General features: G+C 48.0%; 1 protein-coding gene and 1 long non-coding RNA gene across 2 annotated transcripts in view; one reads left to right on the top strand and one right to left on the bottom strand.

Annotated features, from left to right (window-relative positions):
• Positions 1–11,174, bottom strand: part of LOC144752172 (uncharacterized) — a 993,171-nt gene extending 981,997 nt beyond the window's left edge. The window contains exon 1 of the long non-coding RNA XR_013594037.1: positions 11,036–11,174. This is a non-coding gene — a long non-coding RNA (uncharacterized LOC144752172). The remainder of the gene's footprint in view (positions 1–11,035) is intronic.
• The window catches only part of LOC144752171 (cysteine-rich hydrophobic domain-containing protein 1-like), a 282,315-nt gene continuing 266,650 nt past the window's right edge, over positions 11,107–26,771 (top strand). The window contains exon 1 of the mRNA XM_078640100.1: positions 11,107–11,413. Within this exon, the coding sequence (XP_078496226.1) occupies positions 11,241–11,413 (173 nt within the window). The 5' untranslated portion in view covers positions 11,107–11,240. The remainder of the gene's footprint in view (positions 11,414–26,771) is intronic.

Raw genomic sequence — 26,771 nt, 5'->3', positions numbered from 1 at the left:
ACAAGGCTATCAAGTGCCCCCATACCGAATAGTTAAACACCTTGTGAATCAGTAACTGTAAATATACATGGTCAAAGTACAAAATTGTTTACAATCTTTAAGAATCACACCAGCTCACAGGTTACAGCACATGCCTTGGTGAAAGGCAAGGACCTGTGCTAACCCCCCACTCTGTACATTTGATAGCGGTGTGTTATGCATTTTATCAACAGGGTTTAGAGAGGAAGTTGCAGGATCAGGTCATTGGGCAGGGCCTGTGATCAACCCCTGAAGAGGGGTTTTGTCCACACCTGCGTATAGGTGATATGCGATAACAATAGCATATAGCAACGCAAAATCAGTAAATAAGGGCACAGATACAAACAATTGTGTATCCATAAAGAAGTATATGGTGAGATCAAATGTGATGGCAGCAGTAATATTATGGATGTTGTAACTAGTGCCGTCTGTTACGTCTTGAGCAGTGCATCTGAAAGCAAGTTAACCCTGCATCGCTAATCACAGTTGGGCATTTTTAGTGGAATCCATCTATTAGTTTGAACAATGACTTCCCCTCACCTGAAGTGAATATGTATATTTATTTATTTACTTTCTTAGCCCATCTTTTTGGATTGGTTAAGATTGCTGAAGTTTGTGGTTGGTTCACTGGATTCCGGACAAATGTTCTTTTTATTAAATCTCTGAGATGTTTCCTCCATGAGACAGCAAGAAATGTTTCATCTAACTAGGAGACACCAGTTGGGCTTAAATACACGAATACATACCATTGCATTTCTTCTGCAATGGCAGAATTCTTACCCTTTGTAAAGCTGCAAAGCGAGAGATTCCCAAGCAGCAGACCTGCTTTAACTTCGTTGCTTGAAAGCGGTGGCTAGATCTGGACTGCAGCGAGTCTCTTGGAGAATGGTGTGTGACTAAACGGAGCTCCGAACATTACAGCCTCACCTGTCAGTTCGTTCGCAGCATCAGAGGTGCCTATATAAAAATAAAATAACGAATGTCGGCATACCTGCACATGTCCCTTAATTAAGACTCCAACGTTGTTTACCTGACCTGAGCTTGGCTGAAATGCTACGCTGTGCACAGAAAACCTCCAACCTCGGCAGATAAAGACTCGACTTCTGACTCTTTGAATTTGCCAGTCTCTCAATGACACATTTCAATTAATTGTTCAAAAACAAAAAGGCGCGCGGCACACCAGCAGACCTGGTTCTAGTTTAACTATTTCCTGGTACGAAAGTAATTTGGGCTTGTGCATCAAGCTGTGCTTTAATAACCGCGGGCTCTCGCAGACGCTTAAAATGACGGTTCAAAATGAATAGACGGTGCTTATCGATTGCAATAGATGGAGAGACAGGGGGACCACTTCCGAATGCGTAATGCGAAATGATGGCACCCCTCAGAATGTTTGGATGGCCCAATTCCCAGCAAATTTCAGCACCTCTCAGACGCAAGTCTGACTGCTCTATGCAAAGGAAAACAGAGCGCACATGTGGAGAAAATTACCAAGACAGCTGCTATCCATCGAATATTCTGTAGTTTACCGCCTGACGCTTCGGTGCCATGACTTGGAAGGACTGCTGGAAACTCTCTAGAACCGTGTTCAGGAAATCAAACGTACTCATTAAAAAGAAAACTCTTGTTGCTCAAAGAGAGGACAGTCAGAGGAGGAGAAGAAAGAATAAAGCGGCTTGCGCACTCCCTCTCGAAAGTGAAAGCGTGGGAGAGCGCGAGAACAGATGTGCGCGTTCACCGTCCATGTCTGCTAAAGGGCGCGTTCACACCCATTGTCTGCAATGGGTTTTTAAGCTTGTGCACATCTACTGTCCCACTTCGCAGCCTACACAGCGACAATAAGACTCGCTTCGCGAGCAGCGCTATGCACTGCATCACGAGGCGAGACCTAAAAAAAACGTAGGTGTTTAGAAGGGGTACACTCATAGAATAGTGTTAAAGGAGGGCACTATTCCGGTGAAACTCAAGTTAAGAATAATTCCTGTTGTGGTTAGGGACGATGTAAAGAAATTGTTGAAGAATATGCTTGATGAAGGGGTTATTGAACCCGTTGAGGCGTCCGAGTGGGTCTCCTCTGTCGATATTACAAAGAAGAGCGATGGTGAGCTCAGGTTGTGTGTGGACCTTCGTAGCTTAAACCAGCATGTCGTTGCGGACATCTTTCCTCTCAAATATTAACGAATTGTAACTTTTGTTGAAGGGTGCTAAGTACTTTCTAAACTTGATCTGAAGAGTGCTTACCACCAGATCAAACTTCATGATGACTCAAAAAATCTTACGGCCTTTATAACAATGGAGGGTACTTTTAGTGTTACCAGGTTACCTTTCGGCCGCTGCCAGTGTCTTTCAGCACATCATGTCTGGTATTTTTAAGGGCCTGGAAAATGTAAAGTCCTTCCAGGATGACATACTGGTTTTTGGAGGGTCTGTTTTTGAACACAACAAAACGTTGAGGGAGGCTCTGAGTAGGCTGAGGGAGGCTGGCCTCACACTCAGGAGGGAAAAGTGAAAGTTTCTGGTGGAAGAAATGGAGTACCTGGCACACCATCTCTGGCCAGGGTGTCCGGCCAAAGTTAGATCTTTTAGAAGCAATTAGATGTACTCCTGTCCCTTCCAATAAAGACCAATTGAGGTCTTTTATGGGATTGATAGAGTACTATTCGAAATTTGTAAAAGGGTTTTCCTCTAAAATTGAAGCTCTCAGGACCCTGTTCAGAAAGGGGTGTTCATTTGTTTGGGGTGATGCCCAGCAAACGTTCTGGCTCCCTTTGACACCCTTTTAAAGACCTTTTTGACTGTGGATGCTAGTGCTTGAGGACTTAGTGCTGTGCTTTCCCAAGTGCACATAGGTGGTGAAAGAACTGTGACTTTTGCCTCACGCTCTCCGTCATCGAGTGTGAGGCTATGGCAGCTACCTGGTCAGTTGAGCACTTCAGGACCTTTTTGTGGAGTGTCGACTTCTGCATTCGTACAGACACAAACCCTTAGTCACGGTACTTAGTCCTGGTGGTGCTGGCAAAGGATCTGCAAGGCTGGCCAGACTTGCTTCTAGACTCCAAGAATATCGGTACTGTGTCTCTCACATTCCTGGGTGGAAGAATGCTCAAGCAGACTGCTTGTCTCGTTTGTCTCTTAAGGTATCTGGTGATGTTAATTCAGAGGTCTGTGGTGAGTTTGATGGTGCTGTGGCCCCTTTGTGCGATGTTGAAGAGTGTGTTGCTTCTGTCTTCTAGTCTGCAGATTGGAGTCATTTTATGGATTTGGATAATACCCTTAAATGTGTCAAAAAAAGTTGGTTAATGGGCAGCGTAGGGAGAGCATTCTGGCACCCCCTGTGAGACCGTATGTTAAGATTCTGGATGAGCTGAGTATGAATGATGCGAAAGCCCTTATGAAGAATGATAAGTTTGTGCCTCCTGAGGGTTTGAGATCCAGGATTATCAGGCTTGCACATGAAGGGCATCTCGGCCAAACTTTAACTAAGCAAAGGGTGCGTGAGGATTTCTGGTGGCCTGGTATGGACGAGCAAATGACTTCTTGGGTGGTTGAGTGTGAGGTTTGCTGAGAAAGCGAGAAGAGGCTCAACACTGGCTATGATGTCACCCTGTGTCTTACTGATGATCCAGGTGTTCTGTGAAGTACTGTTTGTCTTCATTTCATTGGGCCAATGCATGGTGTGGAGGAAAGTTTGAGGAATGCTTTGGTTTTGATTGATGTTTACTCTAAGAGGCTCATTGTCAAGTTCATGTCCGATATCACTACGAAGAGCACCATTGAGCAACTGAGGGCCATTTTTCATAAGGAGAGTCTTCCCCACATCCTGATTACAGATAATGGTACCCAGCGGGTTTCGCATGAGATGAAGGATTTCTTGGCTAAGTGTGGGATTGTTCATCATCGCACAGAGCTCTATAACCCTCAAGCCAATGGTATGGTTGAGCGTGCCAACAGGATGGTAAAAGGGACCGTAACCATGGCTATTCAGAGTGGTAAGGATGTTGGTGTGATGGCCTGTGAGATGGTTTGGGCTCATCGCACAACTGTCAATTCTGTCACTGGTTCCACCCCGTTTGAAAAGATGCGTGGAAGCCTGGTACTAAACTCCTACTGTCTTGGTTAATCAATCATATAATTTGTATAGCGCACTGCTCACCCGGAGGGGTCTCAAGGCGCTGGGGGGGAGGGGTCCGTCACTGCTCGAAAAGCCAGGTCTTGAGTTGCTTCCTGAAGGAGAGATGGTCCTGGGTCGGCCGTAGGTGGATAGGGAGGGAGTTCCATGTCTTGGCCGCTAGGTAGGAGAAGGATCTTCCTCCGGCGGAGGCTCTGCGAATGCGTGGTACGGCGGCGAGGGCGAGGCTGGTCGATCGTAGCTGGCGGGTGGGCGTGTAGAAAGTCAGGCGGTTGTTGAGGTACTTGGGGCCCAGGTCGTGGAGAACCTTGTGTGCGTGGGTGAGGAGTCTGAACGTGATCCTCTTGCTGACGGGGAGCCAGTGCAGGTCTCTCAGGTGGACGGAGATGTGGTTGTGTCGGGGGATGTCCAGGATGAGTCGTGCAGAGGCGTTCTGTATGCGCTGGAGTCTTTTCTGTAGTTTGGCTGTGGTTCCCGCGTAGAGGGTGTTCCCGTAGTCCAGTCGGCTGGTGACGAGTGCCTGGGTGACAGTCTTCCTGGTTTCGGTGGGGATCCATCGGAAGATCTTGCGGAGGGTGTTGAAGCACGATGATGAAACGGCGTGGACTTGTCTGGTCATCAAGAGGGAGGAGTCCAGGATGAAGCCCAGGTTACGTAAGTGGTCCGTTGGCTTGGGAGTGGTGCCCAGGGCAGGGGGCCACCAGGAGTCGTCCCCCAGGCGGAGGGCGATGATCCCAGGATGATGACTTCCGTCTTGTCTGAGTTCAGTTTCAGGCGGCTGTTCTTAATCCACTCGGCGACGTCTTTCACCCCTTCATGTAGGCTGGCTCTGGCGGTGGCAGAGTCGTTGGTGAGGGAGAGGATCAGCTGGGTGTCGTTGGCGTAGGAGATGATGTTGAGGTTGTGTTGGCGTGCGATGGCTGCGAGAGGGCTCATGTAGACGTTGGAGAGGGTTGGGCTGAGTGATGATCCTTGTGGTACGCCGCAGATGACTTCGGTGGCCTCGGATCTGAACGGGGGGAGGCGGACTCTCTGGGTTCTTCCGGCGAGGAACGAGATGATCCACTCCAGTGCCTTCTCTTGGATTCCGATGTTGCTGAGGCGCTGTACTAGGGTGTGGTGGCAGACAGTGTTGAACGCTGCAGAGAGGTCCAGGAGGATGAGGGCCGCTGTTTCCCCGTTGTCGAGCAGCGATTTGATGTCATCGGTGGCTGCGATCAGGGCGGTCTCGGTGCTGTGGTTGGCTTGGAAACCGGACTGCGAGGGGGTCGAGGGATCCGTTCGTCTCAAGGAAGGCGGCGAGCTGTCTGCTGACAGTCTTCTCAATGACTTTGGCAGGAAAAAGGAGGAGCGAGATGGGGCGGAAGTTCTTGAGGTCGGTGGGGTCAGCTGTCGGTTTCTTCAGGAGGGCGCTGAGCTCGGCATGCTTCCAGCTCTCGGGGAAGGTGGCGGTGTTGAAGGAGATGTTGATGATGTCCCGGAGTTGGGGTGCGATGATGGAGTCGGCCTTGTTGAAGACGTGGTGGGGGCAGGGGTCGGTTGGGGATCCGGAGTGGATGGTGTTCATCGTGCGGGTGGTGTCTTCGGTGCTGACCGGGGTCCAGGCGCAGAGGGTGGTGGTGGGGGGCGCTGGTTTGGTAGTTGGGTGCGTGGTAGGTGCACCGAAGCTGTTGTGTATGTCGGCGATCTTGCGGTGGAAGAAGGAGGCGAGTGAGTCGCAGAGGTCTTGCGAGGGGGTGATGTTGTTTCCGGCGCTGGGGTTGGAGAACTCTTTGACGATGCTGAAGAGTTCCTTGCTGTTGTGGGTGTTGTTGTCCAGTCGTTCTTTGAGTGTTGTTCTTTTGGTGGTGCGGATCAGCTGGTGGCGTTCTTGAGGGCAGTCATGTTTTCTGTGGTCTGGTCATGGCGCCAGGCTTTCTCGAGGGTGCGGCAGTTCTTCTTGGAGTTTTTGAGTTCGTCGGTGAACCAAGAGGCTTTCTTGCTGCCGGGTCTGCTGGGAGGGTTCTTCAGTGGTGCGAGGTCATCTGCGCAGTTGGTGTGCCGCTGTGTGAAGATGCGGGCTGCTTCGTTGGGGTCCGTTGTGCTGGTGGGAGGGTTCTGGCTGAGGGACGTGGTGAGCTGGTCGGCGGTGATCTTGCTCCAGCTCCTTCGGGGAGCCTGTTGCGGGTGGTGGTGGGTCGTGGTTCTTCTGAAGCTGAAGTGGACGCAGCTGTGATCAGTCCAGTGTAGTCTGGTGGAGTGGCTGAAGGAGATGTGCTTGCTGAAGGAGAAGACGGGGTCAAGCGTGTGGCCGGCGTAGTGGGTGGGGGTGTTCACCAGTTGCTTGAGTCCGAGGTTGGTGAGGTTGTCCAGGAGGGTGGTGGTGTTGCTGTTGTTCTCCAGGTGGAAGTTGAGGTCCCCTACGAGGATGTAGTCAGCGGAGGGGAGGGCGTGCGGGCTGATGAAGTCTGCGATGTCTTCACTGAATTGTGTGCGTGGTCCCGGGGGTCTGTAGATGAGAGTGCCACTGAGGGTGGTCTTGGGGTCGGTGTGTATCTGGAAGTGGAGGTGTTCGGCGGCGGTGAAGGTGTCGTCGGAGTTGGTCGTGATGCGGATGGTGTTCCTGTGGATGATGCCGATGCCTCCTCCGGTCTGGTTGACACAATCCCTCCGGGTGATCTTGTAGCCTTCCAGGATGGCTATGGCGATGTCGGGGGCTGAGGAGGCGTTCATCCATGTTTATGTGAGGAAGGCGACGTCTGGTGATGTTGTGTCGATCAGGTTCCAGAGTTCGACGGCATGTCTGTGGACGGAGCGGGTGTTGAGCAGGATGCACTTGAGGTGGTTGTTGCTGGTGTCTGGCTTGGCAGGTGCGGTGCAGGTCCGGAGGCAGGTGAACTTGCAGGCATGGCAGGTGAAGGGTCCATGGGTGCGTTTCGGGGTGGCTCGGTAGCAGGCGGGGTTCCCGTCGGGTTTGAGTGCGTTGAGGGTGGCGGCGTCGTAAGTCCGTCGTGTGGGCTGGCATCTTTGGGGGTCAAGGGTCCTGGCGCTGGGCGCGGACAGGCTTGCCTTCGGCGTGCCAGCGGTCGCCATAAGAGGGGAGGAGGGGTTGGCCGGGAGGCGGGAGAGAATAAGCCAATGGGAGCAGGGGGGCGGGGCCGTACGGGAGGCAGCGGCGGGAAAGACGGGAGCGAGAAGAAAGAAGCAGTCACTTAGTCAACACCAAAGTCACTCATTCATACAGGGTACGAAAAGAAAGGGGGGGCGGGCAGGCACACTCACGCAGTCAAATTGGGGTTAGAGAACTAGAGGGGGGGGCGGGCAGGCACACACGGGGCACAGAGCCCAGTCGGCGAGCGCACAATCGGGAAACGCGCTGAACTGGCGGGACACAGCAATCAGGCAGGCGGGATACAGCAATCAGGCAGGCGGAGCTCGGGCGGTGGAGAAGTGGCCTACCCAAGGGTCAAGGGTCGCTGTCTCTGCCGCGCAGCGGTCGCCAAAAGAGGGGAGGAGGGGACAGCTGGGAGGCGGGAGGGCATGGGCCAATGGGAGCAGGGGGTGGGGCCGCACGGGAGGCAGCGGTGGGAAAAACGGGAGCGAGAAGAAAGAAGCAGTCACTTAGTCAACACCAAAGTCACTCGTTCATACAGGGTACAAAAAGAAAGGGGGGGCGGGCAGGCACACTCATGCAGTCAAATTGGGGTTAGAGAACGAGAGGGGGGGGGGCGGGCAGGCACACACCGGGGACAGAGCCCGGTCTGCGAGCGCACAATCGGGAGACGCGCTGAACTGGCGGTACATAGCACTCAGGCAGGCGGGATACAGCAATCAGGCAGGCGGAGCTGCGGCGGTGGAGAAGTGACCTACCCTAGGGTCAAGGGTCACTGTCTCTGCCGCGCAGCGGTCGCCATAAGAGGGGAGGAGGGGACAGCTTTGAGGCGGGAGGGAATGAGCCAATGGGAGCAGGGGGGCGGGGCCGCACGGGAGGCAGTGGCTGGAAAGACGGGAGCGAGAAGAAAGAAGCAGTCACTTAGTCAACACCAAAGTCACTCATTCATACAGGGTACGAAAAGAAAGGGGGGGCGGGCAGGCACACTCACGCAGTCAAATTGGGGTTAGAGAACTAGAGGGGGGGGCGGGCAGGCACACACGGGGCACAGAGCCCGGTCGGCGAGCGCACAATCGGGAAACGCGCTGAACTGGCGGGACACAGCAATCAGGCAGGCGGGATACAGCAATCAGGCAGGCGGAGCTCGGGCGGTGGAGAAGTGGCCTACCCAAGGGTCAAGGGTCGCTGTCTCTGCCGCGCAGCGGTCGCCATAAGAGGGGAGGAGGGGACAGCTGGGAGGCGGGAGGGCATGGGCCAATGGGAGCTGGGGGTGGGGCCGCACGGGAGGCAGCGGTGGGAAAAACGGGAGCGAGAAGAAAGAAGCAGTCACTTAGTCAACAACAAAGTCACTCGTTCATACAGGGTACAAAAAGAAAGGGGGGCGGGCAGGCACACTCATGCAGTCAAATTGGGGTTAGAGAACGAGAGGGGGGGCGGGCAGGCACACACGGGGCACAGAGCCCGGTCTGCGAGCGCACAATCGGGAGACGCGCTGAACTGGCGGTACATAGCAATCAGGCAGGCGGGATACTGCAATCAGGCAGGCGGAGCTGCGGCGGTGGAGAAGTGACCTACCCAAGGGTCACTGTCTCTGCCGCGCAGCGGTCGCCATAAGAGGGGAGGAGGGGACAGCTTTGAGGCGGGAGGGAATGAGCCAATGGGAGCAGGGGGCGGGGCCGCACGGGAGGCAGCGGCGGGAAAGACGGGAGCGAGAAGAAAGAAGCAGTCACTTAGTCAACACCAATGTCACTTGTTCATACAGGGTACAAAAAGAAAGGAGGGGCGGGCAGGCACACTCACGCAGTCAAATTGGGGTTAGAGAACGAGAGGGGGGGCGGGCAGGCACACACGGGGCACAGAGCCCGGTCGGCGAGCGCACAATCGGAAGACACGCTGAACTGGCGGGACACAGCAATCAGGCAGGCGGGATACAGCAATCAGGCAGGCGGGATACAGCAATCAGGCAGGCGTAGCTGGGGCGGTGGAGAAGTGACCTACCCAAGGGTCAAGGGTCACTGTCTCTGCCGCGCAGCGGTCGCCATAAGAGGGGAGATGGGGTCAGCTGGGAGGCGTGAGGGAATGAGCCAATGGGAGCAGGGGGGCGGGGCCGCACGGGAGGCAGCGGCGGGAAAGACGAGAGCGAGAAGAAAGAAGCAGTCACTTAGTCAACACCAAAGTCACTCGTTCATACAGGGTACAAAAAGAAAGGGTGTGGCGGGCAGGCACACTCACGCAGGCAAATTGGGGTTAGAGAACGAGAGGGGGGCGGGCAGGCCCACACGGGGCACAGAGCCCGGTCAGCGACCGCACAATCGGGAGACGCGCTGAACTGGCGGGACACAGCAATCAGGCAGGCGGGATACAGCAATCAGGCAGGCAGAGCTGCGGCGGTGGAGAAGTGACCTACCCAAGGGTCAAGTCTCTCCCAAGCCACAAATGTCCCAGGTGGAGAACAACAAAGTGGACCATGGTGGTGTACATGTAGGAGAATGGGTCAAAGTGAAACATGGCAGACCTTACAAAGGATTATCTAAGTTTTGGGGCCCTTTTAGGGTAAAGCAAGTGTTCGATATTTATGTTCTTCTGGACAATGGCAACAAGTGGAACAAACGCAAGATTGCTGTGTATCGTAGGGGTGTGGGGTGGATTCAGTTGTACATTAACCTATCTCCGTTCATTCTGGTGATCATCTCAATGGTTTTATGTTGATGAGTGATGCTGGACTGTCTTCCTCTGGGATTCAGGTTAGAAGAGAAATGGGTTCAGGGGATGCTTCCATTTCTTTTGCCTCTGATCTTCCTACTGGTGGTGGTAAGGGGGTTTCCCGGCCTCCCTGGTTACAAAGACCTCCTCACTATTTGGAGGATTTTGTTCAGACTTGATTTCTCTTTCTTTCCTTCTGCTTTGATATTGCTTTCCTTCTTATTTAGTTCCTTTGCGCTGTCTCTTGGTTCTTTTCCTTTCTTGGCTTTTGGGTGGAAAGGGGGGGGGTTGTAACGCTGCACTTGCTTTTAGTAGTGCTTATTTTCCTCATTGTGTTTTCATCCCCAGTGTTCTTAGGTATTGTCAGCTGCGTGCGTGGGTTCCAAAGACAGTTTTTACTGTGGCTAGAGTTGGTGGGACCACGCTCTGTGTGTTCTGCCTAACTTCATTAAAGCTGTGTTTCTCACCTAAACTGTGTACTAGTCATCACCACAGACTAAGTGTTATGAAGTCTCTGGCCTGACCCTAAATATCAACCCTCTCCATTATTATATTTACAGCATCGCCAATACCAATTGCTATTTCTGAAACTTCAAAAATACAAACTTTTTTGGTAACAAAACGTTAGTAAATACATAACTGTCAATTTCGTATGTGTGACGTGCTGCTCCAGTTCAGTTTTTTTTTTATAAAAGGCCTGTTTAATAATGGGGGTAACAAACACTACAAGTCCAAGAATTCAAATGAAAAAAAGCGGACAAGAGAAGCACATCACACATGGTTCTAGAGAACTTGTTAGGCAGCAAACATGCAAAGCACATCTTCGTGTAGTTATTGTCCCTTGCAATAATTTGCTGATACGTCGTTTAGCAACTACTAAGAAACTTTTTTTTAAGCTGACACTGCTCTCAGAATAACTTATTCTACGTCCGCGTGGTTTGGCACAATATTGGCAAAAACACGGAAATCTCCTAAAATTGATGGGAAAATATAATTACTACAGTATATTAATTATAATAACGTCCTAGCTGACGAACAGTGAGGCACATATCGCTCTAGACGGCGTAGGAGGGGGAGTCTATCTTTAGAAATCTTACCCCTCATTTCAAGTTCGTGCCTGTTAGCTACTGCGCGGATCCAGCGCACTACTCTCCTCACACATAGTGGGCGCGTGGTCGTGAGGAACAGGCCAGGCGGGCCACGCGCACGCGCCTCCCCTCCCAAGGAACTCTAACCGCCGCCCTTGCCCGCTCGTCACAGCGCCTCGCGCATACACGCCGCCTCGCGGTGGCAGCCGACGTCATGAGCGTCCTGCTGCCCAACATGGCGGACTTCGACACCATCTACGAGCTGGATGAGGACGAAGAGGAGACAGCTGCGACGGGAGAGAGGGGCAATCGAGTGGTTAGCGACGAGCATCTACTAAGATACGCACCGGATCCCGTTATCGTCAGGGGCGCTGGACATATCACGGTGTAAGAAGGAGAACGGGGAGTGAGGGGGTGGGGAGCAATGGACAGAGAGGAAAGACTGCAATAGCAGCTGCCTCGTCTGAACCATTAGGTACACTTGTCGGCCATCTTGAAGTGGGTTATTTGATGGTGTCGTCCGACGAAATGCCCATATAAATCTTTGCACATTTATTATTATGACATTATTTAAAATAAAATAAACAATTCTACGGTAAGCGCATATTGGAAACGGATACGTGACTAGTGTGAACACAGAATACTCGAACTGTTAAGGGCTAGTAGATACTATAAGTATTTGGAACTTGTGGAATGCACATAATTTTATCAGTCAATTTTTCTCGCTACTGTACGTTAGAGACTCCCTTAGGTCTGTTTAGAGAAAGTGTACGGGACAACACAACTGCCTGGTGTGTCTTGTCTGAGAACTCCCGCGTGTCTGTAGTTCTTTTAGTCCCCCTTTTGTGTCAATGATGCCTAAGCTCAGTTCTGTGTGTGCATTGCTGCTACGGGTCTGGTCTGGTCTTGCGAATTGGTTTCTAATGAGAGCAGGCAGTTGTTAGTGTTTACAACTGCTCACTGCTGCTAAGCACCAGTCCTGTAGGACGCGTGATAATTTGTTTGTTTGAGGCGTGGTATGTTGTAGCCACTCGTCCCTATGTTAAACATAGCTGCCAAGGTTTCAGATTGCTATGTGTGACATTTTCATAATGCCAGTGAAATTATGAGTGACATTTCAATGACTGTGAGTGACACTTTCTCGCAAGCAAAATCAAGCATTGAAGACGGGGAAAACATGTAAATATCAGCAATTGCACCCATTTGTAGCAACGAGACTCTCGCAGAAGATGTTATAACTGTTGGAAATAACCAGAAACTGAAGCACTAGTGGCCTTCTAAGGTGACCGTACTGTTGGACCCAGATCTGCACCACTCATTGACAGTGCGTGCTGCGCCCCTGCAAACAAAAGGTTTCTGTAAATTTGAGCAAAGGGAGTTATTGTAGTAGGGTCAGATTATCTATTGCGAAACCAGCATAATGTGCCTGCCAATTGCTCACCTCAAGTACAGGAAAACAAAATTACTGCTACAGAGGGGGATAAAGATAAACAGAAATGAAGGCGATGAGGACTGTTTTCCAGATTGGGCCTCATCACTTGAAAGTACACATCATCGGTAGCTGGGGTGCTGAATGTATCTGAGGTGCAGACTCCACTACCGAAATTTTGAGCAAGTGTTCCTCTGTAATTTATTCTGCTCTCACAAACGTTACATTTTCTTAAAAGCACTGATAGTTTTACGAGTTCACGTGTTATAAATGTTTAAAGTTGTACTTAATTATTTGGATTTGAGGCAGTACATGATCTCACAGCTGCAAGCAGCAGCACAGTCCAAGTCACTGACCCCTAATACGGCGGGATCATGAATATACCACACTACGCATTCTGCACAGAGCAGCGGGCCGAAAATGCACTGGCGAGAAGTATTCTCTGCAGTGCTTCAGGGTGGCAGCAGGCTCACAACGGCGAGTCAGTACACTGGAGGTGTCGGGTGAGCTTCAGAGAGGCCGAGGCAGGCCCGTGGTGGTGGTGCGAGCGGTGGCATGCTCATCACCTCAGCTGCCTCGGACCTTTTATAATAATAATCTGCTGCCTCTTGTCATGGCTGATCCGTCTAGTGAACGCCAGTGCACACTATTAAGGTGGCATCAAAATAATGAATGCGGCTTGGCAGGCAGTTGCTAACAAAATAAATAAACTGCTGCGCAGCTCCCCTTGCCGCAGTCTCCGAGAGTTACAAATACAGTGTTGGTTGCAATCACATGACCTCACCATGTCACGTGATTGCCGTGAGTACCCCCAGCCGGCCGTAGCAGCTGGGATAATTATGAACACTCATTGCTACAGCCAGAGCAGCAATGAACTACCAGATCGGCGCGGGCGCAACGCTCCTGACCTGCCATTAATGAGTAGACTTGGCGCAGTACTGTGTCTACTACAATCACACACTGCCAGAGCAGCATGCGGTCCGAGCTGCGTGCTCATCGGGAGTGCACTGTTTGGCCAGGGCATCGACTTCCTTTACCCCAGCGGTGGTGTCACGGAGGCAAGACAAATGCGTGACTTTTTATTTTCGTGCGGTGATGCGGATAACTGCACAAAAATGCGTTAGTATCACGCCTGATGCGTGATACTTGGCAGGGCTGGTTAAACTTATCACTATAATATCACGTAGCATTATCCCCACGGTTCATCTTTGATCATCTCTTTGTAAATACACGCATGTTAGGTTAAAAAGCGGTGTTTAAAAATGTTTTGTTTTTTAAAATCTCTATTCGTTTTTACAACGCAGAAGCACATTCCATGAATGGTTTTCTCGAGGCAAATGAAACATGCTCCGATTTGCGCTTTCTGAATGCCTATACCTATTGTATTTAACAGGTTCTGTAAATTTGCAGCATGGTACCTTCAAAAGTATGTAGTGTGAAAAATCTGGTCACTTTTGACATTATTTAGACTATACTGGATAGTGTCAATGAGGAGTCCTGTAAAGCACGGTAATCGGGGATCTAAGAACCCGCCAATTAAAGAGCTTTGTATATTTCACTAGACACTATCTAAATTTGTCTATTTTATACGATGTTTACATTTCTAACCACTTTGACTAACCCATTGAATCAATTTGAGTGTTGGAGCCATTCAGGACACCATCGCACTATTACTCTTCCCAGTCTTACTAAAAATGGTATGTTGATCAAATTAACCTCAATCAGTTTGATTTGCACCTACAAGCTCTTTGCCTCCGAAATGAGCACACCACAAAACGGTTGCTTGCCTTCTCGACCCCTTAGCCATTATTCTCTTTGAAAAATGTTTTAACTGCAAGGTTGGTGAAGGCGTGAAAAGCATGAATGTGAAAGATCTAACAGGAGAGGATGTAGCCTCACAGCTAGAGCAGTCGACATCGAAGCTGGTGAACCGGGTACAAGTCTCGGCAGGGACGCTCAGCATCCTGTGATACTGGGCAAATCACTTAGTCTCCCCTTGCCTCAAAAAATGAATGTTTCTGTCTGTAACGCAACTGGTGTTGATATGAAGCGCTCCAATACCTTCGTGTCAAATTCGCGGTATATAAAACTCCGGGGGGGGAAATGAGGGGACAAGAGAGGAAATCTAAATGATTTTTGGCTATAGTTCATCCTTTGACTTTGAACAATAATAGACTAAATCAGGGGTGTGGAATTTTCCAAATAATCTAGTTGTCCAAGGGACAAAATTCCACTGAGATCTACATGTCCTGTAAAATCCACTTGTCCCACCTACTCCAGTCCCACATCAAACATAAGGGCTCCGGCTGACAGAGGAACATAATATATTTTTGCTTTATCAAAATCAGTAAACCATTAAATGCTGTGCAATAATAATGCTAAAGGAAAACTTGACAAGCGATATTATCCCTTTTATCCAAACATATAGAAATTGAAAAGAAATACAATAAACGATTATGCATGGCAAGATGCTCTAAAACCCATATTAGCAATACTTCAACAGTTAGGAGAGATGTGGCCTTTTATGTCCGCACACATGCTTTGTGCCTCCTGTTGTAAGCCAGAGATCTGAGTAGCAGTCCACTTCAAACAGAATTTACAACAGCGTTGGAAGGAGATAGGAACTGATAAAGCTGAAATATGCCATGGGCGCACTTCAAATGTGTCCTACGGTCACATCTGGCAACACTGGTACTAAAGGAAACTGCACTGAAACTACTCAAATTAAAAAGGTCTTGGCTAAAGCCAGAACTAAAAGTGATGACGCAATCACATATCACACCACTTACACATGCATGCTTGATGATCATGTACATTTATCAGAAAACTGCACAAGCAGAATTACTTCAGTGCCATTTATTTTTTTTATTTACTGCCTGATCAGAGGGATCTTGCTTTTCTGACCTATTGGTTTTGCCAGTGCTTTTTTCCCATGCTGTGCATTATTAGCAAAAAGCTTTTGGCTAATGCTGTGTAGCATTGTGTATATAAGAGGAAAAACAAACAGCCATGATGATGACTGGACCATTTTCTAGGCTCACAGATTTATGAGGATGTGTGCAAGTGCGGGCCTCATCATAAATGCATGCGCCTATGGAATAAAGGGGGCACATGTTTTTGAAAATATGTATTTACTGATCAAAAATGGACCCCCTTTGGCTTGCCTACAGACACAGAAGCCTGTTTCATGCCCTGCCACCGAGCTAGAATCTCACAGATTATGTCTGTCAGAAATGTATAAGTAGAAAACAGAACCCTCATGCTCGATTTGCCCGCGTCCTCAGTCTTGACATTCTATGATGTACCACACTGAGTGCGTGCCATTAGTGAACTAAGAGGCAAGACAGTTGTCATGTGAACACTGTATGTGGATAGAATATTATAGAACATTGTAGTCTAAGAATTAAAAAACAACAGGTTTTTGTACGGCTGGTATTCTGAACGCATGCATTTGAAAGTGCTTCCATTCTTGATTATGAAGATAAAGTTTTGATGAAATAAATATTTGCGTAAGATCACACAAATTAAGCATGGAAGCCATTTTTTATCCAGCCAGATTCTCTTTCACAAAGAGTACTTAAATAGTTCCAGGCCGTCATGAAGAATTCTGCAAAATGACACAAATAGCAGAATTTGATATTATTAGTACATTGAGGCGGCTACTGTGTTTTATGGAAAACAACGTTCACTTTTCGAAATAAATATATTTTTCACCCACATTCAGATCTGGGCTTGAAGTCCTGCCATGGCATTTTGGGTCTGAACAAACAATGAGAATGGTGCAATTTACGCGCCGTGCCTCTGTTCCAGACTGACAGGACCCTCCTCAAGACAATCATTATAGTGAGTCCCGCAAATGCAATGCCACCTTTGGGCCTCCCTCTATGGTACCTCCTTACCCATTATCCAGTAATGCCAGTGTCCTTTAACAATTTTTAGCAAACCTGGCAGCTCAAGAAAGATAAATTGCAGTACTGACACTGAGGCGCCGCGGCAGCTTAAAAAAATGCGTACAATGATCCAAATTAAGCTTGAAAAATAGAAGGTACTGGCCAATTGATTATTTACTCGCACAACTAGGAAAAATATCACCCATTTGTGAGGGAAATTGCCCAATCATGCATATCTGTCACACGTCTGGTGTGAAAGGGAGTTTGAATCTGCTCTGCCCATCAATGGAATGGTGCGCTGTAGGCACTACTCCAATAGCAGTAATGAGGTCGATGGGAGCCTGCGCTTCCTGCAGCCACAAGGGTATCTCAGTACACACATTTACGTCACAGCAGGCACAGCAGTTCTATTCTATTCAGAGCGATCTGCTCGAAAAAATAACCTTTCTGAACACTAGCAATGCTTTAAAAAATATATTTTAATCACTGTATTGAGAAGTTTATGTACAAGAGGTGAGATTTGCAGAGACACTGTCCATGATTCTCAGAAGTTCCACAGAAGCAAAGGCCCTTACACCTGAAAATGGACATTACCAGAGATGAAAGGCTTAAAAAAATGAAAGCATTCCAACCCCCTAAAAAGTCCATGCAAAGGATGGGAAAGTTAAAACCTCTCCCCTTCCAGTGACACAATAGCGACTTTGCCACTTCACAAATAAGTGCTTTCCCACCTCATTGAGAACACCCCTTACACAGCTGCATTCAGTCAGGAGAAATGGTATCTCTGTAGGGCAGGCGCGCAGTGCAACGCCCATGGGATCAAAGAGCTTCAGACCCCACTCCGTACCCCCTCCCCCTCTTGTGTGGCAGCCTGGGGTGAGACAGCTTTCTCAGCGCGCACACAGCCGCAACCGAGTACTTCACAGGTCTTTCAAAGACCATTCACTTGTTAACGAAGTTTTTCTTAATTGTGTTTTCACCCCTTCTTAGAGCCCCTGCATCACCACTCTCTGCCTATGGCTAGAAGATTAGGCTCCCCCCCAAACCCCACCCCGACATGTGCCTCCTTCTAGTTGTTCCTCTGCTGTCTGCCTTATTGCGTTTAACAAACATTAATCCACTATGCAAATGTTAAGTGCGCTATACAAATACGGATTTACATTTTAAACATATTTTACAAGTACCTAACCCCGGTGCACAGTGAAGTCATGGTACCCCTCTGTATATCGGCGAAAAAACAACAGCTTGCCACAATGCAATTGCAACCCCAAGTTTCACACACACGGAGACTAACGGTGGTCAAGCCCAGTAGATAAAAACTTAACATGAAACCCGTTTTAATGCAAGAGTGCTTAAGCATGTTACCATTGAATATTCCTGTATAACTCTCGCTTTTTACAGTTTTTCTTCAGGCCATACAGCACCCTCTCCTGCCAGATATCGGCTGTATACAAACACCAACTTTCCGGTTCGATTGTCTTATCAGCGTTGTGGCGACCTCATTGTTGAGTCTGAAGTGAAGTTCTCAGACTGAATTCCTCCTTCCTCAAAGGAAGTACTGGGGCGGATACTGCACGCAAATGGGTTATCAACTTACATGTGTTCATTGCGTTCCGTGCACAATCTGTAGAATGCATCAAAAGGATTGCGGCCTCTGAAAACATAGCATGAGGATCGCAGTGGAAAGTGTAAATGACGGGCGATTGGGTCCACTGAGCCCGCCACCCACGCCCTTCATAATTATCTTCACTGTACTTGTCAAAGAAAGTACTCTAGTTTTTTTTGGGGGGGGGGTCACTAACCACGTCTGAGCCTTCGCAATCGCCATGAATCTGTCCTCAGAGCCTGGCTCCTTGTTTTTGTCAGGGTGGTGGTGCAGCGCGCCTGCTAGCGATACGTTTTTTTGACGTGCTCTTCTGAGGCGCCACAGCGGGCCAGGCCTAGGCTTTTGAACTAATTAATCTTTTTACCGATGGTTGCTAAAAGAAATCGCACTTGTCACAATATCACGCAATCAAGTACAGAACAGTTTAATGCGAGCATCCAACATCACACTTTCTAATACTAGCAATGCTGTAGCGGGCAAAACTGCATAATTTACCTGAATGCGAGCCTCACAGCGGCCACGGACTACTGCTTGCAGAGGCTGAGTGACGTTTCACTCCCCCAGCCAATCACTGGGTAGAGCCCAGTCATGGGCTGCTAGCCAATCGGATGCCTCCAAAGACTCTCTGCAAGCTTCGGATTGGCTGTGAGCCCCAAAGTGCCCACAGCCTTTTGTATTAAGGTGATTTACTGTCTACTTGTCCGTCGGACATAATAGGCAATAAATCTTCTTGCCCACCAATAAAAACAACATGGTTCGGGCGTCGGGCGATATGATTCCCCCACCCCTGCTAAATGTAAATGTATTTGAGCTTGTAAAGCACACTGCTACCCGTCCGTAGGTTTCCTGGCGCTGTATAACTCTGGGGAACCCGTCCTGGCTTTCCCTGTGGGATGGTCCCTGCTGGGAGTCCCCAAGGTGGAGCCAGGCATCCCCGGAATTGATGGGGCCGTTGTGGAGATTAGACAAGCTAATGCCCAGAGTTGCCGAGTGGAACCCCTGATTAGAGTAAGCACTGAAGCGAGAATTATCGAGTCCGCTGACCCAAGTCCACGACCCTGCCGCGTCGGGAATTGAACCCTGGTCCCGGGCCGACTTCTGCTCCCGGGTCTGCCGCCTCTAACCAGTGAGCCACACTACTCCACACTACTCCAATACAGGCCTAAAAGATGCCTGGTGGCACACTGTGCTTCATATCTTACACCGGGCAAAGTTTCCTTTCTCAAGATTACTACTGTACAAGCATTGGGGTTAGCTTCTATTCTACCAGCAGTTGTATCACACTCTGTCTGTATACGGGTCACTGCTCATGACCAGTCTTCAAACCAAAAGCAGCCCTGCTAAAAAAATGTTCAAACCAGCCCGTCCCCTTCTTCCTCTCTCATCAATCCCTCACCTTCTTTCTCGTCTCTGTTTTTTCTCTTTCCCTCCCCTAAAGTTCCTGATGTGCTTGATGTAATTTAATCTGGGGAAGCGTTAGTGAGTGGCAGAGGCTCCAGCAGTGACCTTGGACCTACAAAAACTAGCATCCATCGGCTTCAGCTCACCAGGGAAATGTCCAATGCAATAAATGGGCAGTCTGGTCCTGTCACTATACCTGTTTCTAGTTTACAATGCATGTGCACACCACTAGTCCAGAAACTAGAGAGTGCTGAGTAATTTACCTAAGTTGTTCGCTTTATGGTCCCAAGTGGACAACTGAAACTATTTAAGGTGTTGCTCTTGCTGTGTGTGGATAGGGTGAAGAGATCTTTCATCTGGGGCAATAGTAACATACTCCTGGAACACAGACTTAATGGTACCAATAGGCACCCCATTACAAAAGGTTCAATAGCAGAAAATAGTCAGTCACTTATTTGGGTTGGCTGATTCTTGGAGGCATCTTCATGGTCAAATTATGGGATCACTCTACGTTTCATCAGTCTATCATACTCAAGGACATGGTTTCTGGTCGTTCTTTCCAAGTACACCCCATGGTTATATCCGACCATATACCATTGACACAGGGTTTTAGTTCTGCAGGACATTTTCAAATACAATATGTGTGGACCAACAGGAGTGAATTCTGTCTTTTCTATAGAGAGCTAAAATGCTTTGTCTCAGCATCCTAGAAATAGCACGGTATACTCACAAATTGACTGTTACAGTATTTATTATGAGCGCCGTGGTACTCTGCAGGGCAGTGTAAATCTTTCATTCTCACAGCGGAAAAAGAAATACATGATGGAGCATTTATAAACACTGCCACTGCTGCTAACCTAGACTGTGTATTACCATAGGCTTTTTTTATATCTTCACCAGCAGAAAACACAGCTACAGGGGCTTACAATGGACAGAACCAGGGTACACATCTATAGTTTTCTGCCTAAGAGGTATGATGCTATTGATCAGATCGCCCGTTTCCGCTTACTTCTGTCTCCAAGATGTGTGATGTTCAAGGCTTGATCCAAACCCAATAAAATACTGAATGTATTTTTACTTCTAGCTACAGAAGGCCCAGCTTCGGACTATCCAGTTAAATATTCTCAATGATTGGGACATTTTAGGCTACAAAGAGTCCTAAAGTTTTGGCACAGGAAATAACTAAAATAATTAAAATGTATGCTCTTATAGAGTTCCTTCGTATTCTTAAGAACCTGTAAAATGGTAAAGCAGCTGGTTTTGGGATGCAGTTGCAGAACGCCTTTTAAGACCATTGCCAAAACACTTAAACCAGTACTGTTGGAGCACTTCATAGATATCCTTTCTGGCTACCCTCCCGTCCGCCCCCCCCCCCCCCTCAATCACAGAGATAAGCCTATTTTTGAGAAAAGGGAAGAGTGTCCATCCTATCACACCATTTCATTTTTTCATAGTGACACAGATATTTTGTTTATCTCTTAGTCAACTAGTTCAATGAGTATGAATATTTCCTTCTGGCATCCAGTAGTGTCCTGGGCAGGTACACTACTTTTCTTGTCAGTGCTGCTGTGGCTGCACTGGAGTGAGCAGAGGCACAAAGTAAGCCATTTTCTGTGATATTCTTTGATGCCTTGAAGGCTACTTATTGGGTGGCATAGACAATATCTAGATCAGGTTGAGTATACCGTCAGCTTTTATTCAGTGGATCCAAACTTGTTCTGCTTAACGTGTTCTACACTCCTCTCATCTCTATTGAACATGCCAGATGACCATGCTTCTAGCATCAACCCTTGATGTCGTTAGTAAGGTTGAATGATGACATGAAAGTTGTCCAAATGAGAATATTAATTAACATGCGGTTTGCCCCCGTTGCAGCCATCCTGACGCTGATATTTTACATATGTTATGGTCATTTCCTTCAATACGGCAATATTGGGAGGGCATCCCACACCATTTGTTTGCTTGCACTGAACAGCACCTTCCAAGCACATGGGAGGTTTGTATATTGGTTATAATCCAGAGAGATAAAAAGCACAGGGGTACTACACGTTTTCTGGACCTCTGCTTTATAGTAGCCAAACGTCTCATTATGAAGCACAGGAAATCATGTGAACCACCATCTATAATGGCCTGGTCACAGTCCATCCTCAACTGGGCTACAGCGGAAGGAGTATCTCTCCGCAGGGAGGACACCCTAGGACTGCGTTAATTCCCCATTTCATCCAACTGAGACGTGATCTTGAATGCCCTTCAAACTGCATTAAATCCCGAGATGGACACCAGTGACGCTACTGAACTATAAACCATGCGTGACCCGTGACCCAGCATGCCTGCTCAAGTCACATTATTTGTACTGTTCAATTGTGTCTATATTGAGATTTGTACTAAAGGACGCTTTATTTTCATCGTGAAGATGGTAACTCACCCAAGGTGAATTGGACTGGTATTGAGAGACCATGAACCCTCCTTGTGTCCACCTTACACTCATCCCACCTTGTCCTACCCTTTCCCATAATCTTTACTTTTGTTCCGTTTAGGCTACCTGGTTGCTCATAATTAATTAGCTTATCCATGTTTGATTTCACTGCCATGGAGTGTTATGGTCATTACAGCTGTACCCTGACTGTTTAACTTGGGAGAGGCTTTTCTTTCCTGTGCCGTGCTGTATATGCTAGTCACTTCAAGATCCAGGGTATGCGTACCCTCTCAGACCAATTGTAACGTTTTCCTAAATATGTAGTATTTTGTATATGAAGTCAGTTAATAACCCCCTTGTATCTTATTTGCACCTGATTTGAATTGTAACTGCATTCTGTAAAAATCTTGATAAACATATCTAATAAAAAAGGAGAATATGAATTTAAAAATAATCTTTGCCATTATATTATCATCTATCCTGCACTTCTCGCCACGAAAATGCAAGCCAAAAAAATGAAGACTATAACTTAGTGCAGATCATTGACAAAATATTGCTTAAGCTTTGAAAAGGTGAAAGAGACTCAATGTTTTCTCTACTTTGCATCAATACATGCATTTCTTAAATACTGTAATCACTGATTTTTAAAACAAGTTAAATGTGACGTATTAAGGAGCTGTTACACTATCTAGTAGGACTTAACAAGGGTTTCTAGGGCATGATTTGACATGTTGGCCATAATTTTACATAGATTCTGGTTAATCAGGATTCACAGAGAATGCACCTGAAATGGCTAGATCAGTTTTTTGGGGGAAGACAAGTGAATTTCAGATTTCCTAAAGGTGTTTGTTTTCCCTCAGTACCTCTCAAACTAATCATGATTTGGGGCAGTGTCACAGCCGTTTCAGATGATCCCAGAACATCTGTTTTTGTACGGTTGGCTTGCAATTAATTAAGAAAAAAATAATGTAAAAATATATTTCCAGAATGTAATCTCTCAAATCCACCGTACACTTGTTACAACTGCAAGGCTTATCCCAGGCCGGAGATGTGCTCTGTGAATGTTTGGAGAACATACCAGGCATCCAATACCTGCACAGATTTTTAGATTAATGAAACATTTTGTGATTGCTGCTAAATACTAAACCGTCATTTTAAGATCTGCTACTAATGGAACAGGCAGCCAGGTTTCTGTAGGATTGCACTGCCCAGTCAAGCCACTATTCTTCTAGAATATTGCCCACCTCAGATGGCCAGTTGCCACTTGACCACTTGGTCGTGTTGGAACCGTATAAAAACCCTCATACACGTACACAGGCAAATGGCGGTATATCTTGGTTCTCCGCCTTGGTGTACTGTTACAGCATCATCATAGGGATTTAGATGGTACATATGCTGTCCTCCACTTGAAGGTAGACCAACTGATTTGCCAGTCATGTCCAGAGATTAAAACGAGGGCGTGTGGGTGCTCAAGTGCAGTGAAGTTAACATTCCCTACATCACTTTATAACACAAAATTTATTTAGAAAAACGGTGATGTGAGAAATTAAAAATATGAAGGAGGTGCATGTGTAGACCCAGTTACTAGTCTACCGAAATTTAAGAGTGCCGTCTTCTGGCTGGATGCGTAGAGTGGTATAAGAACCTAGTTCGATTCTCACAAGTCAGTGACTTGTTCTGTCTCTATGTGCAGCATCCCGGTACACGGTCTACTGGGACCCCGCACATAGGGACAGAACAACGAGGAAGCCAGAAGACGGCACTCTTAAGTTTCAGAAACGACAGATCTGATTTAAATAATTTTAAAAAGTAGTACGTTAACCGCTTTATTAGGAGCAGCAATGAGCACTTAAACATACTCTGCCATGACGAAAGCCTTAGGAAAATACGAGAAGGCTGAAACATGTTGACCTACTAGTGCGGTAGACTAGTAACTGGGTCTAAACACGCACCACCTTCATATTTTTAATTTCTCACATCACAGTTTTCCTAAATACATTTTGTGTTATAAAGTTCAGTTGGTCTACCTCTGGGGGGGACAGCATATGTACTATCTAAAAAAAAACTATGATGATGCTGTAACGGTGCACCAAGGCGGACAACCAAGATATACCACCATTTGCCTGTGTATGTGTATGAGGGTTTTTGTACGGGTCCAACACGACCAAGACCCTGATTTCACAGGACAAGTGATCCATTCTCCCCCTGACATAAAGTTAAACTTTCAGACTCTGTCCCGCCAGGACCAGACGCCACCGGACACGGATCGCCCATGAAATCGCTTTTACAAACACCCCTTGCCTGTGACATGGACCATCACGGCAGAGACAGAAAAACATGATCGCTCACTCCATAGACCATTAGTTACCGTTTCAATATAAGGTAACTTCTCTTTTTTAGGTTTCGCCTAAGCGAAAGCTGCGCACTGCGCAACTTTTTCGTGCATGCGAAAACCTAATGAGAACAGTAGAGTGGCTTGGGAATCCGTCCTCTGTTCCATTGACTAGCTCCATAAATGGAGGCTAGCCATTGGAACAGAGATCTGTCCGTCATGGCCGGACCAGATTCGTGGGCGTTCCCGCGATTTCTTCCCTCCGCAACGTCATGCGGCCGTGGGCGGGGTTTATTTTTTTGTCATTCCGCGGCCGACCGCCGCCGGAGGAAGTCCAGGTCAGTGCTTGTTTTTCCTTGCCTTCCGCCCACCCTCCCGCTGTCCGTTCCCGCCCCCCCTCCTCCGCTGTCCGTGTGCCCGTGCTTCTTGTATCCTACTGCAGCGGCGGGAGGAGAAGAAAGCTGTGTCGGTATGTGAGATGCTGGGCGTGGGGACGGTGTGTGCGAGTTGTGTTTATTGTGGTACTGCTGTCAGGGGAAGTATGCCAATAAAGTTCTCTCTGGTGGCGGTGTAGTATTTTAGAGGCTAGACGTAAGAGGCCCGTTGCTCGATCGCTGGTTGTGACCTGTGTCTGTGGGTGAAGGGACATTCGTCTCTGCTGCTGTTTTCAACCCAAAGGCGCCGACCGAGCACACACAAGACTAGAGCTAGTGTGTGTATGTGTAGCACACGTGCCCTGTACACAGACATGTAGAGGTAGCGCATTGGCATGGCACAGCATACGTTTGTCTTCCCGCTTACTTGTGCATATACCTTACGTTTGATCAATATGTATTTACGTATACTATAGTAATGGTTATAATAACGACATGGCGATCAGGTGTTTCGGTTACAACTTTAAATTCAGTCATTTATTTATTCCACGCTCTTTACTGTGCCACCTGTGATACAGCTGTTGTAATGCTCTATGCGCTTGTAAGACTTGCACTATTATGCGTAATTGCATGTCCATTTGCATAGCGCCCAATCTGCCGCTAGTATTGCATCGAAGCTCTTTTGTAATAACCGAATGTGGGCATGAAGTGTTGTGCCAGCCTAGAAGTCTCTCTGTGGGAATGGGTTGTTTGTGGTGAATCCTGCCAGGCTCGTGCCCGGTGGGGCACTTGCTTTTCCGCACAATCAGCTAATCCTCATTTTCTGTCGGGCATCAGGTGAGATTTCCGGATAGCCACAGATATCCGTGTTTTTGGCATCTGAGAAGATAGCTCAGCGAGCCACGTGCTTGCTCGGAAACGAGCAGATCCCAACAGGGCTTTTCAGTTTAGCCAATAAAATGAGTGGCAGTAAATTCCAGACAATGTCGTCTGTTGTTCAAGTGTCAAGAGACGGAGCAGTGTGTTATGTGCGCTATATAATGGGGCTTTTAGATGAATCGCTGAATTATCCGCACCGTTATTTTCATCAGTTCCTTGCATAGCAAAGTGGTCTCAGAGGAGCGATCAACCTTCTAGCAGTGGGTCGAGGGCAGTGGTGCGGGGAGGGGGGGCAAGGGTGCGGGGAGGGGGCGCTCCAGTTCCCCCGCGCTCAAGGTACATAGAAAGAAGGCTTGACAGCACTGATTGCCTAAATGTCCTGTTTAAGACACCACGTGTCTATGTGATGATATATGATGCGCATGAAGGCATTTAATGTCCGGCCATATCTCTATGGTGCTGTAATGCTCAGTCACGTAAAGCAGTGTCATGCTTGGTTCGTGCTGTGTCATGCTGTGTGACGTAATCTCATGTCACATTGGAGCGTTCTTTTAAAGCGCAGTCATGTGCCACGGAGGCGCACCGTGACGCGGGGAGAGAGGCTCATGAATCTGGCCCCGTCCTTGGCGGTGACACAGGACCTCTTGTTAAATGGGCCACAGGTGCCCGTGAGCATCAGATCGCCTGTGCATGGGAAGCACAGGCGGTGGGACATGCTTAGGGGCTCAGCATCTCTGGCTCCGGCACTGAGACAGATTCAGGGTGCAGAGATGGGCCTGGAGGGAACCTCTAAAGGTGAAAGTGACCTGGAAGGACGGGTCCCTTAACAGAAGTGTTAACATTCCTTTGCTGTGCGGCCGTACCGAGATGACTCGACCACCTTAGCGGAATGTCACGAATTTTAGCATCACAAGAGGTCGGGTGACCTTTCCGGAAAGGACCTTCGTTATTTGATGGAGAAAAGCTCTCCTTGAGAGGAATTATGATTCGAGTATACGTGTGGGGAAACTCTGGGCTAGAGGTGTCCAACTTAGATCCAGGCGGCCGGATCTATGCCAGGTTACAGGATTTCTACAAAAGATTTCACATCGAATGAATCTACATGGAACTCATTTGTCAAAAGCAATACCAAAAGCTCAAACTTTAACAAAGGCGAAACCATTGCATTGTAAATGCTTGTTCTACGTCCCGACACGGACCAGAGCTTTTGTGGATCTCATGTTATTCCCCTGGCGAGAGTACAGCACCCTTAAATCCCCCTGAAGATGCCCATGTCTGGGCAAAACGCGTTGGCTGTGCATCTATGAAAATCAAGCATATCTGTAATAAAGACACTCCAAGGCTACAAACAGCAATGTGGACTCGTTTTTTCAAAACATAGACCCTGTAATTTACTGTGTATACATGTTGCCTCTCAT

The sequence above is a fragment of the Lissotriton helveticus genome, chromosome 4_2 (assembly GCF_964261635.1).
Source record: "Lissotriton helveticus chromosome 4_2, aLisHel1.1, whole genome shotgun sequence".
In the NCBI taxonomy this organism is placed as follows: domain Eukaryota; kingdom Metazoa; phylum Chordata; class Amphibia; order Caudata; family Salamandridae; genus Lissotriton; species Lissotriton helveticus.
The sequence above is the reverse complement of the archived record's forward strand: the minus strand, read 5'-3'. Positions and strand labels throughout refer to the sequence as shown.